At 38.6% G+C, this 16,867-nt stretch overlaps 1 protein-coding gene across 2 annotated transcripts in view; it reads left to right on the plus strand.

The window, feature by feature from the left end:
• kcnh4a (potassium voltage-gated channel, subfamily H (eag-related), member 4a) overlaps positions 1-16,867 on the plus strand; it is a 75,470-nt gene that overhangs the window by 20,204 nt on the left and 38,399 nt on the right. For both annotated transcript variants that reach the window (XR_010328318.1, XM_064321824.1), the window contains exons 2-3: positions 12,826-13,059; positions 16,706-16,837. Coding sequence is in view for 1 of the 2 variants with exons in the window: in XM_064321824.1 (XP_064177894.1) it covers positions 12,826-13,059; positions 16,706-16,837 (366 nt within the window). In the remaining variant the exon portion in view is untranslated. The remainder of the gene's footprint in view (positions 1-12,825; positions 13,060-16,705; positions 16,838-16,867) is intronic.

Genomic DNA, 16,867 nt, shown 5'->3' on the forward strand with positions numbered 1-16,867 from the left:
ACCACAATAAATAAATTAAATCCTAATTTCTTTTCCTTCCCCCATGACTGAGAAATGCATACTCTTCTGAATGTGGAAAAAGCGCATATATGAGAAATATCAAATGAAGATGGAAGAACACAAACTTACGTACTGTCTGTTGGGAAAAATATTTCTTATATATTCTAAACATGCACAATCGTGATGCTCAACAATAAGATTTATTTTCCTGAATCAATGTAGCAGGGCGCATGTGTGCAGTCAACAGTGCGGTATTGATACAGTGGGCATGGCTGCTGAATGTTGGTATTTTCATGACTAGAGGCAAGGAGTGCACAGCTCAAAGAGTATGGCGTGTCGACAATGGGCCAGATTATGATGAATATATTATCAGTGGGTGTATTGCAGCTGAATTCACTCATAACTAATCAATTGACCTCTTTTCATTCCCTTTAGGACCACGGTGCAAAGCACCCAGGCATACTGTCAATTTCCGTGGTCTACTACTGCCATCCAGACATCTATTTGCATTGGTATCACTAAAAAATGTACACTGCCCCTCTAATAATGCCTTTATTTCTCAACATAAGGTCTAAAATTGCAAATTAAACTTGTACCAAGTGCTTAATGAGTACACATTGGCCGATACCTAATAATATTGCATGCTGCTGTCCATAATTTTTAAAAGTAAAATCCAACCGTTTATTTTTTGAGACCAGAATGTTAATAATCATAATGAGATGTGCAAAGCATAGCCTCGACTACTATTTACAGTTCTGTAGCTTACAGTGAAGAGTCCATTTCTTTTCTATGAGATTAGAAGCAGTATTTTAACATGTTTCTATCCCGATAGTTAGGTTACACCATCTAACCAGCTAACCCATAGTGAATGCCAGACCAACATGGTACAATGTGAAGCCATCCATCCATCCATCCATTATCTATACCCGCTTATCCTGAGCAGGGTTGCAGGGGTTGCTGGAGCCTATCCCAGCATGCATTGGGTGAGAGGCAGGAATAAACCCTGGACAGGCCGCCAATCTATCGCAGGGCCAATGTGAAGCCAGTTCAAGCAAAAAATTATAGATTGTCCAAAAGAAACAGACACTTCAGCAACACACCTGCTTTGTTTGCCATATAGGAGCTAGCCAGTTGGAGCAGGCAATGCAATTGAGTTAGAGATAACAAACTGGGTATATGAGACTGAATACAAGTGCCAAGTTTATGCCCAGCTTGCACAAGTGCTGTACATATGTGCATTGTTGACACCGCAGGTATAACAGGGGCAGGCCACAATCATCTTGATACTTTCCTCCTGTGTCACTAGGTAATTGGCATCACAGATTAGCTGAATGTTAATGGAGCGGACCCCCTTTCGATTTACACAGGTGTGTGCTTGAGTAGAAGGAGCACGCAGTTGTACATGTCTGCAATTGATGGTACCCATAACCCTGGGAAATCCACATTTGCTCCGACATTCTAGCTTAGTTTTGAGCTGGCGATCAGAGGATGAAGGAAACTGGCATGTTGGATTAGAGTTGAACAAACTGCATGAATAGCTAAATCGACATTACTCTGGCTCACAATAGCCACCAAACTCATAGTAAGCTGGAATAAATCAGTGGTCAGAAAGGCAAGGACCACTGTTACAGTACTTTGAGTGCAATTGGGAGCATTCAGGAACCTTCCGTGTCGCCCTTGTTGTCATCTGCAAATATTCCACAGACCTTCTGCAGCACTGCATGGAATGGATGCAGCATTTTTTGGCACTCCTCCTCAGTCAGGTCACAGAAGGTATGCCAATGCTTAAAAATCCAGGTTTTATAAATTCTGCACCTGTGGCCGGTAATTATGTACTTCATTATTCTTGCAAATTGAAATCAAGAATAATGTATGACCAAAGAAATCGCACCTTTTTCTGTCTTATCAAACAGACTAATCCTTGTCCTGAGGAATTTGGCAAATCTTCCACCATTTTTATATTATGCCTGATACTGATACATATGGAGGTGTAACCTGCCTAATTCGTCATTTGTTAAGCATTTTATGAAGATAATTTTTTTATATTCACATTAATTTTTTACTTGGTGCATCATGGTGTACATAAACTACAGACACATAATTTTAATTAAAAGTTCAAGTTGCGTTTATTGTCATTCTTCTCATTACCAATGGGTGTAAGTAAAAGTATGGAATACAGTACCCCTGAGACCAATGTTCAGTATATGAACACCCATAATCCAATAAAAACCTAAATAAATATGGGAATTAAACTGATAAAAAAAGAAAAACACAATGGATAATAAATTGAAAATATGCATTTTATTTTTGCTTATGGGATTTATATCAAAGTAAAATTGGACAGCATATGATCCACAAAAACGTTGATTGACTTTTGAATAGTCTGTGATCATGCACTCATTGCATGGGAAAGCCCCAAAATTAACATTCTGCCCTACACTGGGTTGTGATTTTGCGCCTTAGGCCTAGTCTGAGCAGGCGGGTGGCGATAGTGCAAAGTGCAGACCATGCTGACCAAAAAATTGCAATAAGCTGCACTAGAATTGTGGTCCATGGCTCAGTCTTGACTGACAACCCCCACCAGCTCCTCCTACTTTGGTGCAAGGCGAGTCAGGAAATTACCGAAAGGTTCTAGTGCATCACAAGCCACAATGAAAATACCACTTTGCCAGGGCTACAGCTCGCAACACGCCATGCATTGGCCAGAAAAATAGAGCCCTGAGTGTTCTTTAATGCTAAAAAGATTATGTGACACTCTTCTGTGTAGGTGCCAACAAAGTGAAATATGGATGTACATGGATGTGAGAGCATTTACCCCCAGGGGCTTCGAGCATTGTTGGAAGACGTTACATTTTAAGAAATGGCGCTCTCTTTGTTAAATTTGACGAGAATCAGTTTGACTTTATCCAGTGGTTTTAGAAGGCAGAATTCATCATACTATAAACTCAAGCAGTTGATGATGAGTGCATATTGGATACTGGCAGAACAGATTCACTGCACAGACAAAAAAATAAACAATCGATGTCTTTAAAAATTCAACAAAGTAGCAGAAATCCTTGTATAATAGTTCTACCTTGACCAACTGAAACAGAAAACACAGTTCATTCAACTAGCCCATAAATTTCTGAAGGCAATCAGCATTTTTACCCAAAACAAGTTTGCAATCAGAATGTAGCAAACCTCCCACATGATTCAAAGGATGGAAGGCCAGAAGGCGATTGTCATTACTATTTCTGTTGATGCCGAGAGCAATGTACCTTCTTTCGGGAAGTTTTAAAAATATGAACATTCCATGAAAGAAGAAACAGTAAAACAGTTTAGAGATTTAGAGCTTTGGGGTTTTTCTTTACTTGAATGTGTGAATTGTGTGTGAGCTTTTATTTATTGCCTATTTTACATTTTTTCCTTACAATTTTTAAAACTGCGTTAAATCAATACTGCATCCCCTGAAAGACCACTCATTTTTAAATGTAAACCTGTGAACATTAAAGAATTGCTGCATTGTATAATACACTTAACAACACGTGACCAACATAAACTTTGCATTGTCATTCTACTCATGTACTTGATTGAGTGATATTATAATGATTAATTGATGGTTTCCACAATGATTTAATTGCTTGTTTGACTTGTGGCTTGAAACAGAGACTATATTTTGTATGCATATCAGCGGAGGGCTGAATGCATACAAAATAAAAGCCCATATTTTTCTAGAGGCTACTTACACAATGTTATTCTTTGAAGGGATGAATATAATAGGTTCTTCATGTATTATCATTTAGAATTACTGCCTGAAAGGGTTAATCATGGAAGCGTACTTTAATGAGGGTTGCATAACTGTGTTGGTGAATATATTTTGGGAGAGCCAAGTCATGGATGGATTTTAGTTCACACTTTTATATTTATCACCTTCATTTATCTGTTTTTTCAAGGTAACCTTTTCACACCACACCACATTAAAGCAAGCCCCCAATAGAGAGACACAAACAAGAAAAAAGGTTTAAATGGAGCAAAAGACATGCAGTATTTAAGTACAGAAGCAGGGCTCATTAGATAATGGCTGTGTGGATCTCCTTAGTCAAAAGGGCTGCATATAGTTGGAAAGGGTTTCGCCATCCTAAATGATGTCCTTTCGGCATCACTTTCACTCACCATGTTTCCCCACATTTTTATATAATTATGGTAGTTACACACAAATGCATTTTTTTTTATGACTGGGCACTATTCCGTGTGCTTTCTTGCAATCTGTCTAATTATAGCATTGGTTAAATATATTTCTTGGTTGTCATGGGGACAGAGAATTTACCAAAGTGATGGTGACTATCATTTTATTTTCTGCACTGAGTCAACGTAGGAGGTGAGCATGTAGTCTGCAAACATACGCGACAGTGATGTTTCTAAATCTGTAAAGGAAGGCCCTACCCAAACTGAACGTATCTGCATATAAAAGACAGCCATCAAGGGACATGATTCATTGCTCAATGTATTCATGTCCTTTTGGATTTAATCGGCTCACATCAAAGAAGCAGGTTGCGTGATGTTGCTTTGAATGTTGAGACATGGATATCACCATCAGCCCCCTTGCCCAGTCCATAGGAATCTATGATGCCTTAACATCTGGAGAACAAGTCAGCATTAGTGCAGCACCAGCCTTCAGCAGATTACTTGTGTGTGCTGCAGATGTGTAATTAAAATATATGTCATAGATGCAAAGGTCTAAGCATGATCTATAAGAGGATTATAGCCAAGAAATAAGTATTGCAAAATCATATGTGTGCTCTGTGTCTGGTGGACGACATACACTTTCAGGTTGGAAAAACAAGGTTTTTACAGAATAAATTTTACTTATTTATTGACTTATTTATTTATTTATTTATTTTGCCATTTTAGGATGCTGGCTCTGTATGAGTGTTTCTCTGATCTGCCATCAGATTTCTGATAGATGACTCCCATTCAAAGCCTGGCTCTGATGTTCAGTCAGCATGGATTCAGCCACTTAGCCCAACCCGGAAACAAGGGAAACAGTAATGCAGTAATCCCAGCACTGCACAGGTTCAATTGTAAATATGAAAATATAGATATGCGGTTATTTTTGGAATATGTGCTTGTGTGTTCTTTATTGGTAAGACTAGGTGTATGGTAGATGACAGTTGAAAGGGTTGCTTGAGGATGATCAGACTCATAGTACAGTACAGCAGACAGCTAATAAACAGAATTGGAGACACTGAGATATTATTAAACCCTGATTTATAGCCTCCCTGCTTTGTGACCCAATTGGGCGACAGATGTGGGGTTGCTGTATAGAGTACGTGCCAAGATGCTAAGCCCCTGGGCAGCAAAAGCTAAAGGAACAAGGAATAAATGAGGTAAAACTTGTAGCGAGGCCAAATTAAATTACAGCCGGTGGTGTTAAAAGTTTTTCCTCCAACATTTTATCTCTACTGTTACACAACTCGTAGTTCCAAGAAATTGGAACAAATTATTAGGGCTCTGTCTATAATATTCAAAACAAGAGAACACATCTCTCAAACTATATGAGGCAATAATAGGTTTTTAACTGTTGTATCAGTTATTAAAAGCATGTGTCTCGGGTTATCATCATATGTGAACCAGGAATGTGACTTAAAACATACTCCCGAACTAAGGCTAATAGATTAGACATAAACATTAAGTTACTCAAGACACAGCTATTTATTATTGAGTGAAGACATGCAATAATATCAGATACAAGTGTAAGGCCATATTTACCACCTTGGTTTTGTTTATTTCATGCACCTGATATTACAAGTCTTTAATATTAACAAAAGTATGTAAGAAGCACAGAATTATAAACTGTTTACTAGCAATAACATGACTTAAAGAGTGATATTGAGATTGTAATATACCTGGGTAATGGAACATAGATCATCATTGTATTTTTACAGTGAGGGATCTCAGGAATAGTAGTGTTGTAGAATACTACATTATATGCAATAATAATGGTGCTTACCGTCAGTTAGTATTTCCTCTATGGTGTTACTCTCCAAGTGATATTGTCACATAACATATTTATGATGTCTTAGATATAATTTTTTCTAAAGAAGAGAGAATGATATGAACAGCCACTCAGTATTTCTGACAAACTGTAGTAATTAACAGAGAATTAACAGTTTGAACATTATCACAGCCCCCAGTTTCAATATTTACTCACGAAGAGTGACTGTTTATTCAAAGAACCACAAGAAGAGTGCACTTGGCAAATATCCCACTGTCAGCACTGTAATCCTTGTGGTTCTGAATGAAGTAGGCTGGAAGATTGCTCCATAGGCCTTTAGGGTGAAGCATCCTCTCAGTGTGGCATTTATTAGTGTGACACCAGCTCCACCACAAACAATCAGCAGCTGCCATTTATCTGCTTATCAGTCCCCAGGGCTCAATTGTTGCTGCTGAAATGAGCCCGGTCCATATTCCCGCAAGAAAAATGTAAATAGTTGAACTGCGTAATGGCCTTCAGATGAATCCTGGTCGTTTGCTTATGTTTTTAAATCAGGATTTCTCGGTCGATATGTTCACTTTGGATTAATTTCTGATCCAATTCAATGCATATACAAACATATTCCAGGCATTAGAATTCAGTCAGTCCTGGCACAACTACTGGAAATCAGTGACAGAAATCGGGGCTTTTGACAAGTTATATTTTTTGAGAGGCGTAGTCTGACTCACAGGATATAGACTGTGGGTATAAGCCTGCCATTGGCCGACTATTTCAGTCGGAATTCTCCTTCCCTTCCGCTATCTGCGTGTTACCGTTTTCAAGGGCACCGTCGCTGCATCCTGGGCTTAGCGCCGCCCAAGACGATTGTGATTGGTTTAAAGAAATACAAACAACCCAGAGCGTTTTTTTCCCCTATACCCAGAATGATAATGGCTTGAGCCAGACCTTTCTCCAATTGCTGACACAGCACTGAAACAAAGTGTGGAGATAGGTCTGGCTATGCGAGACTATATGAGGCGTAATGGGTGTATGCCTAAGCCATATTGATATTTCCCCACAAAAATATCTTCATCACAGTTTAAATGAGGTCACATACTCATTTTACTATTTTTTTATATTATTAGTTTTATTTATTTACCTAAGCCACATATCCTCAAATAGTTTAACCACAGGTACTGAATAGATAAGGCAGTTTAACTTGTTGAAAAAAGGTGAGAGCTCCGAATTCATTGACTGATACGAATAAAAATCTTATGTGACTGTTTGAAGTTACTGGATCATGGGAATACGTAATAGTTCCATCCATTGAGCGGTTTAGGAAGTGTTGTTGTCCTCACTGTCCTCTCATTCACCTCTCCCAAAATGAATCAAACAGGATGAGTCCACCTATAATGCTAGATCATGTAAGCCCTTAACACATGGTTAATTGGACTCATCAAGCCTGAAAACTGATCCAAAGGATTGAGATGGAAGATATCAGGCAGCTTGGCTGCTTATCCTGGGGCTTAGTCCCCAAACTACGAAGGACAGCGGAGTCTTTCTTAGACTTCTGTGTTTATTAGACTGGATTTCACAATACTGCTGCTGGATTATTGAAAGCAGTCACAGGTGAGATTTCTAGTTGAGCAAATGCTATGTGAGCCAACAGCTCTCGCAGTTCAGGGTGTCAAGCAGACAGCCTGCCAGAAGCAGAAAATGACACTCCCTGACTGTTGTCAAGGTAATGGATTCGCCGGCTGCTCTTTCTTATGCAACCGAGTTCCTAAGCGGCTGTTTGTTGCCGCTCAAATCTCCCGTCTCTCTTGCTGGCTGACACTGCTCTCAAATCCCCACCAGATTACATCCTGTTGGAGACGACCAATTAAAGCATTCGGTCAATGATTTTGCAATCTCCGATTTTCCTTTGTTGTGTACTTCTTGCCCATTCACTGGTTGAGGAAGCAAGCTCCTGGGATTTCAACGTCCATCTGCTCTGTTTAATACCCCAGTATCCAGACTATTTTTTCCTTTAATCAAAGAAATATGCCTTTATTCATCTATCGCAGAGTCTTGAGCACTAATTGCTGCCTCTCTTCTCAGTTGCTTCATTTGGGATCCTCCTCACATCCAACTCTGGAATCATGCAGTGGGCTTCTTTATCCTGGTGCACAGTGCCATATATTAACCCCTTCATGCAGATGCCAAATCTGGCCATTCATTTAGGCAGTGTTCTATTTATGGTTTTATGACTCCATATGTGAACACCACAGAAAATGGCTCAAATGAAGCAAGGCACTTGTGCCATTTACAATAGTAACTTAGATTAGTTTATATTCATATTTTAGGTGGGAAAAAAGTGCCACACTTGGCGAAAATGCACAGATTAAATTGTTCTCCTTTAATCTGAAATGAAATACTGAGAGCCACGTTTCCTGGATTATAAAATCCTTGATCACGTGTGCAAGGGTGATATGCTGAACTACTAAAGACATACAAAGCAAAAAGTAAGCAGTGTCCCTGGTGTCTTCAAATCTATCCAAAATGGCTAAATTGTGCATTGCTGTACATCATAACATAATTATGTATTTCACTACAAATCAACCATCGTGACTCATGAAACTCACTTTTCCATCTTTTCATCGGTATAGGGGTCTAAGATATCTAGACACCAAAAACCTATCCAAAAACCTCTCATAAAATGAATAAAATTATTTTTGTCCATTACGAAGTATATCAATTTGATGGTTTAAGATGTAGTATTGAAATCTCTTTGAAAAATAATGCAAAGGTATTGTGACACCTTTTTTTATATTTTGTTCTGTACTCTACTGTATGTAGAGTAAAACAAATGTTACGATTTATGATCACTCCAAGGGAAATTTCACATTCATCTAGCACATATCAGCAAACAGTAAATTTGTATTATTTCCCATGTCCTAACTGACAGTACAGCCCATGGAGATAACCCACATTATTTAGAGTAAGATTACAATAAAAAAAATATTCCACCAGCAGAAAAATTTTGTCGATGTTCTAGTTTCACTGTAAACCAGTGCATGAAATATAACACATGACTGAACCACTATGTCTGCTTATACTACAGTATGTGAAATGCCTACATTAAAGAATAGCACAAACCTCTTGAAAAACACTGAATTTAATTGTGGGTGATATGAACAAAGCAGGCCACTATAAGCTACTGCCCAAGGTATACTAGTAATGGCCCTATACTAACATCTGTTAGTTAGCCCCAGTACAATTACGCTGAGCATTATTAGCTCACTAGACTTGCTTCCTCCTCCTCTTCTGACCCATTCTCCAAATCCATGCCAGCATGGTGAAAATTTGCTTTAGGCATGCTGAGGAGTTGGCAACATTAGTAAAATCTTCCAAAAACCAAAGGACAACATCAAATGCACCTCAAAAGAAAAGTGTAGGACATTATTGTTTACGCTCCCAGCAACTATTCTTCCTTTCCGTCCCCCAAAGCCTGCACAGAATTGGGAAAAGGAGCTTTTATGTATGCTGCTCCGTTCGCTTTGAATATGTTGCAGAAGGTTTTAAATCTCCAGGAGCAGGTCTTACCAGGAGCTTTTAAGTCTAGGGTGAGGGATTTGGAGGCAGGTACAACAGGCTGTTGATGTTTTGTGTAAACTTGCTTCTGTGTGATCTTGTACTAGAATGATGGCTTTCTAATTTTTGCTACTGTGATTTTCTTTTGCCTGTTTTTTTGCCTTATCGTCTATAATCTTTATTGTCTATAACTTGTTTTATATTGTCCATCTGCAAACATGTTATATGTACTGCTGCCTGTCTTGGCCAGGGCACTCTTGAAAAAGAGTTTTTAAATCTCAGTGACGGTTTCCTGGTTAAATAAATGTTCAATGAACATGGTCAACCTACTTGACAATGGTGTCATTTACAGAGTTTGTTATTTCATAGCTTGGTTTCAGGAGCACTGAATGTCTGAGTTGAGCACTCTCAGGATGCCGCCATCCTGGCCACTAGGGGGTTTGCATGAAGGGGCTAAAATGAATTATATTTGTTTGGTAGATCTCAGCACTGCATGAGAAAAGAGTGGAGTTCTTCTTTGCCTGTAAGTAAAGAAGAAGCATTTTGTAATAGTGGTAATGTTACCATTCCGTTGTGGATTTCAAGGTTGGAGATACCCAAGGAGAGACTATTAAATTTAAGTTAAATGGGGTGCCTATTACAGCAGTCTCCTACTGGATGTGAAAATGGCATCTTGGACTCTGTGGATTTTGGACTGAATGGAGTGCCTTGCACGGATGATTGGAAAGGAACAGGTGATATAGGGCAGATCATGCGGGGACAGTTCTGTCAATTAGGACCAGCCGGGCAGCTCTTTGCATCATTTAGAACCAGGCCTAGCCATTTAGAACCAGGAGGGCTAAATATAGGTGTCTTGAAAATGCAGCATATCCATGATTCTGCACCCTGGGGAATGGCTTTATGCAAGATGAGTATGCAAGTATGTGTGAAGCTTCAGATTGCCTGTTCATGTGTGTGAATGCTGCAAGACGAAATATGCATGGGTGTTAGGCTGTGTGTTATACATTGCGAGTCATCATCTAGCAGACCTTAAATTTCCCAGGTCTCCCATATACAAACTTACTGACTGGGCAGTTTTCTGGCCTTCGCTGTCCTGGATATATAGACTGTAGCCTGCTGTCCTGACATTTGGAGGTCATTGCATTAGCTGTAGATCTCCCCACCTCGTCTCCTTATCCGACAGCTGCTGTTAAAGAGACATGCCAAGTTATTTTTGCCCCATTGCCAGGTTTCCCGTGGATTTATAAAATACGGAACTTGGATTTTCTCCCATTCCATGTTTTGTTCCATGGCTGTGCAGTAAGCAAGAAATTTTATCAGGTATGGACTGTTGTATGATATGTCCCATTATATACCTGTTAATTGCACCTGGGCATAGTTGATATGGGGTTAGGAGAGAAACCACATTAGACCTGTAGTCCCTGCATAATGACTTCGCTCACCTCAAAAATTGTGAATGGCAGGTGAAGGTAGGGTATTTGCTGTAAGAAAAGTGAAATCTCTTGTACTTGGTTGTACATGGATGATTTCATTCATATGTTGATGGCAGAATTGCTGCAATCATGCAGAATGTATGTATATTGACAAAAACATTTGCAACAATCACTTCAAGTGGATTTTCCTACAATGCGCTATAGAGGATTAACATCAAACTAAAAGCTAGCTTTGTAGGGGTAGTTGATGTTTGTGGCTTCATTTGGTAAACAAATGGCAAGCACTAATGGGGTCTGGCATTACCATTTTCAAAAGCAAACTCAGTTTGTAATTGTCTGTTCACATTGTTTGCAACCATGAGACATAGAGCAGCCAAGCACAAGGAGGAGCTTCAATTACCTCTCAACTGAATGAATGCAACCAAATGAGATGCCTTCCCATTGTATTTCACAGACAATTTGAACATCTTCCATTCGAAAACAAACAGAAATTTGTCTACTGAGCTTGAAAGGAAAGAATAAATCCAGTCATGTTTTTTTCCGCACACAAACGGTACCCACACTAGTCTCAACAATGTATGTTCACACAGTCTCTCTCTCTCTTTCTCTCTCTCTCTCTCTTTCTGTCTGTCTTACACCCCCAAACCCCCCCCCCGCCACCCCCACCCACACACACACCCAAAAAGAATAATAATTCAGTGAGCACGACTCAAGATGAGCTTGAGGTGGTGGAGCTTTGTGATTTGATTTTTAATTTTTCAAAATTGAATTAGCTAGTGAGAGTGAGAGAGGAAGGGGAGAGAGGACTGATTTGGAAATATCTTGCCTGTTAAGTGTGATTTTATTATCGACTGACAATAACCATGACAACATTAAAATTGTACATTTTGGAATACTTATTGTTTAGCCTCGTGTTCAGTGCTGTCACAATTGACTTGAACTGTGAAAGAAATGCTGGAAATTTAATTTTGGGCACAACCAATGGAAATACACATGAGCATTGTAACAATGGCATGCTAATTACCACAATGAAAACTACACAAACATCCTCATATATGCTTCTTATTAATATTTTATGGAGAGACTTGAGACATGAATTTGTGTACCCAATACACAAAGTGAAAATTATACAGCTGATGTACATGTCAGAATTTTTATCATTGACATTCTGAATGCAATAAAGCAATCATTACAGAATGATATTATAATAGATATTGCTTATGTTTCCTCCATAGCTAGTAGATTTATAAATGCGTTAATTTGTCTGTCACCCTTGGATATCTTAACACCACACTCAGGGCTTCAGCTATAAATTCTTGGATCCCAAATATACAATATGCAAAATATATTGGTAGGGCCCTCACCATGTATTTTGTAACAAATTAAAAGTAGTTACTCCCGGTAGCCGAGCTCCCCTCGGACCTGGGCCTGGGGCAAAGTGTTCCAGTTGTCCCATCCTATCGGTGGCCCTGACCACACTGATATGCTCATGTTGACCTGAAACAGGGCTGACAGACCCCAGTGCTTAGGGGCCACTGTGACTGCTGGTGTTTGATGTTACAGCACTTAAATGATTCATTCAAGTTGCTGATTGTCTAGAGTCCACACACTTTGTTTTCTGAGAGAAATCACAAAACTTAGACACTGTGTTTGACATCCCTCTCCATCAATAAAATATTGTAAATAGTTTATAATCTATGAATTAATGATTTATTAAACATTAGTATATAGACTGTAGTGTTACATCTGTTCAGGGCCAGGGCAAAAGTAAGATTATTTCCAGTAGAATGGCTGTAAGTTCCTAAAATATGAATAAAGCTATTTTAGTAGGGAACTGATTTCTCGTTGTCCTTTTGCCTTCCACAGACAGCAACTTCCTTCTGGGAAATGCACAGGGGCATCGTGGGTACCCTATCGTGTATTGCTCAGATGGCTTCTGCGAGCTCACAGGCTTTGTGCGCACTGAGGTCATGCAGAAGAACTGCAGCTGTCGCTTCCTGTATGGGGCGGAGACCAGTGAGCACGTAGCCATGCAGATGGAGAAAGCGCTGGAAGGGCGAGAAGAGTACCAGGCTGAGGTGAAGTTCTACAAGAAAAACGGTGAGGCAATCCATTCCAGGGGAATTAACCTTTGGTTCTCTTTGTTGGTTACCATGTACAGTATGATCTTGCCAGTGGTTTTGACCTTGGGTGCATCCTCTGAATTCTTCTTAAAAATAATGTTTTTAATTTACTTTTTTAACTAACTTACAAAACAGGCTTTTTGAGTCTTTAGGAATGCTTTCAGGAGTTGATGAATGTCATGAGGGAAAGAAAATAGTCTGAGACAAGTAAAACTAGTACATGCTGCTCTCCTTAAGGAACTAATGGTACACTGTTGATGGGGGTCTGCTCCCTCCGGCATTAACATTTTGAACATTGTGAAGCGTTTACTCTTTCCTTTTGCCTTTTTTGCGTGGCTTAATCTGTAGCCGGTTGATTTGATGGCGAGGTACTGAAATCAGAGGGGACGTAGTAAAACTTGATAAACTGGACTATCTTAACTGACCCTCAACCTCTTAATCGACCCTCTTCTCCCCTGTAGACAAGCACTTGTAAAATAGTAATAGCGTGCGCACTTGAGAACATGGTGAAGTATGCGAGGTCTGCAGGGGAGACATGGGCTAGGGAGTTATATTCATCTGACGAGTTTTTAATGAGCTGCCAGAAGTTCAAACCAGGGCCGGTGCATATTGTGCATTCCCTACCTGCCGAGCTGTTCTGACAGGATCACTAATGAATCAGCCACAATCAATGCCAGCAATGCGTTCCTGGATTTCCACTAAGCAAAGAATGTTATTTGGACCCATGATAACATCATGGCTGCTTGTGTAATGACTGCTGCATGATGATTCTAATGGTTCTATGACACAGTGTGCTGGGCTTGTTGTATGGATTATCACGTGTGACAATTAAGGTGCAATTCCTCTCAAAATGTGAAAATGGATATATATTGTCATATTGTTCCTTCGCATTATGTAATTTCTTTTGTATTAGAAATCAGATGCTTTATTTCTGAACCAGAGAATATCAAACCCAGAGCCTGGTACATCACAATTTTGAAAAGTAATAGAAATATGAATGCCTCTGATGACCAAATAAGTTGAATATATTACTTCCATGAATGACATTGCTGATAATATACATACAGTATATACTCATACTGAACTGTGTCTACACTTGGTAAGGTTAGTTGTAATAGCACTCAAACATTAAACTTTGGAACTGAAATTGAGTACTGTAAAATGGCAAGTGTACACAGGACAGATACAAACACATTGTTTTGACAGGTTGTCTGGGATTGTATTAGGAGATTCAATCTAAAGGATGTGCATCACACCAAACAATATTTTAAGCTATCCACCAGTTTCTCTCTTCATGCACAGGCTATATGGCCCAGGCTACATGTCTGTGTATGTCATCACATTTCATTATACTACATTCATAGTGAGCTAGTTATGCTAACTTGATGGTTAGCTGACATCCTTTTAACACAAGCTGGGCTAGCACAAACTTTTTCAATGTTCAAAAATACACTTAACGCACCATTAGTGAACTCGAAGTTTAAATCATTGTATACCTGGCATGCTTTCCAATTGGCTGATTGGAGCTACTAATGCACAACGTGTTTCATCACAATTTACTTACTTTTCTTGTATGCTCCACAGTAACAATAGATTGCTCCACAGTAACAATTTTATTTCAACTCACAGGTGTTGGTTTTGATCACAATCCTTACTAGACAAGTGATTACAAAGGGAACACAGCACAGCAAAACCTTTGCTTGATGTTGATTGGCGATTGGATAATTAGCGGAGTTTTAACTAAATGACACATAATTGCGATACAAAGGTTGTTACAGAGGTTGTTTGACTGTCAATCCAATTTGGCAAGTAATGCATACAGAGTTTTCTTGAGTCACTTTCTAAGAAGGTGCAATAATGTAGGATGATTTCTGCTTACATCACCATCTGCTTACTTTCTGTCAAGCATTGTAGTCTATTTTGTCGAATAGCATCCTATGCTTTTGGACAATTGCCCTGCTTTAAGAGGCACAACCTCTGTTACCCACAAATTGCTTTGATTAAATGACTAAAAAGAGTTAAATTCTTAAAAGAATACATTTTCTATAAACTACAATCAAAATTGTGGAGGTATAGGTTACTTTGCAGGAGCTTTACACTGAGGTACAAACCATACAAGAAGTGTTAAGCAACCCGCATTGCATATAAAACCCATGCATGTTAATGCATATTTCACATACATACATTTGACATACTGCGCATCCCTCTTTTTATAGTGCAGAATTAATTTGTTTTGAAGTGTATAGGCCATAACGTACGAGCAAATATTTTTGCCTTGAATAATAATGATATTCACAGAAATATTTTTGAGAAATCCATTTCAAACAATAATCCTTTTTCTCTTCAGGTTGAATTTGTTAACTGACAGAGATGTGTATTGTGACAAACTTTGTTGTAGAGCCATATAAGATATTTAGAGAATTTAAAAAAAAAAAAAAACTTTGCCTGGGGTCATGATATTTCTCTGCATTTAGTTGAACAAAGAATATGCATAACAAAACTGCCCAAATTCAGGTAGTACTGAGGTAAATTTGAGGAAATGACGGGTAGCAGTGTGTAGCTACAACTGTATTGCAAGTGTGTGAGCTTTAAAATATGCATTTGGTAAGTGTAAGGAAAAAACACCAAAGCTGCTTAAATACACATTCTGTTCAGTTGCTCATTGTGTATTGGTACTCAAAACATTTCAAATGATTTATTTGAATAATGTTTTTAGCATTGCATTCTATTGTTTGTCTTTAAAATATTGCATGCAATTACATAGTTACATAATCCATTTGGTCACTGGTATATAAGTATTTTCTAGTGTTAATGCCTGAAGAAAAAATCTCAAAGGATTCTTGCAGACTAGAGTCTATGTGAAAATTGCAATGGGATTGGGGCATATTGAGGTTATCATAATTACCACATGAAATCCCTTAAGGTAGGAGTGAGCCTAGTTAGCTAAACAAGGTTCCATCATTGAAAAGTTACAGCATCGGTCAATCTGCTAACATTGGACTCATAACTGATGTTTCCTGATCAAACAAATGCAAGGATGTCTGGACAATAATCACTGAAGTTCCTCTGAAAGTGAATTGAAAAATTCAGACTGACACAACTCACATGAAATACCAAAGAAACAAAAAGCAAAGAAATTACTAAAATGAAAAAGAGTTTTTGGACCCAACCAATTATTTTAATGTGCATTTATTCCAACTAAGTTGTTTTGCTAAAATAAATAGGTTGTTTGGTCATCAGAGACCCTCCGAATTGAACAGGATTGACCTTCTGAGAAAGAGAAAAATCTCTTTTTAACAAACAGTAATGAGCAAGAGAGAGTTTATCTCCAGGCTTTAAAAAAAAAAAACTTTTTAGTTTACAAAAGCCATGTTGTGTAAAATAGAGAAAGAAAGAAGCTCTATCTATTCTTACATTTATTGAGTAGAATATTCTTCCTCCTGAAGGAAAGTATGTTATAAATAAATCAGTTCAATGTTGTGTTCACCACCAAAACCCAAAGTTTTTCTTGCAAAGGCTTATGAAAAAACTGCTGTGCTGGTTCGTATTTATGTGTACATTTAGAAGTATATTGTTGGGGAGAATTGCAACATATATAACAGTTTTTTTTGTTGTCATTTCAGGGACATCTTTCTGGTGTCTCCTGGACATCGTGCCCATCAAAAACGAGAAGGGCGAAATGGTGCTGTTTCTTTTCTCCTTCAAGGACATCACCGATACTTACGGAAAGAGCCACCACAACGGCAGGAAAGAAGGTATAGCAGAAGACGGCCCAAATGTACACA

This window comes from Anguilla rostrata, chromosome 2 (genome assembly GCF_018555375.3).
Source record: "Anguilla rostrata isolate EN2019 chromosome 2, ASM1855537v3, whole genome shotgun sequence".
NCBI classification, from domain to species: Eukaryota; Metazoa; Chordata; class Actinopteri; order Anguilliformes; family Anguillidae; genus Anguilla; species Anguilla rostrata.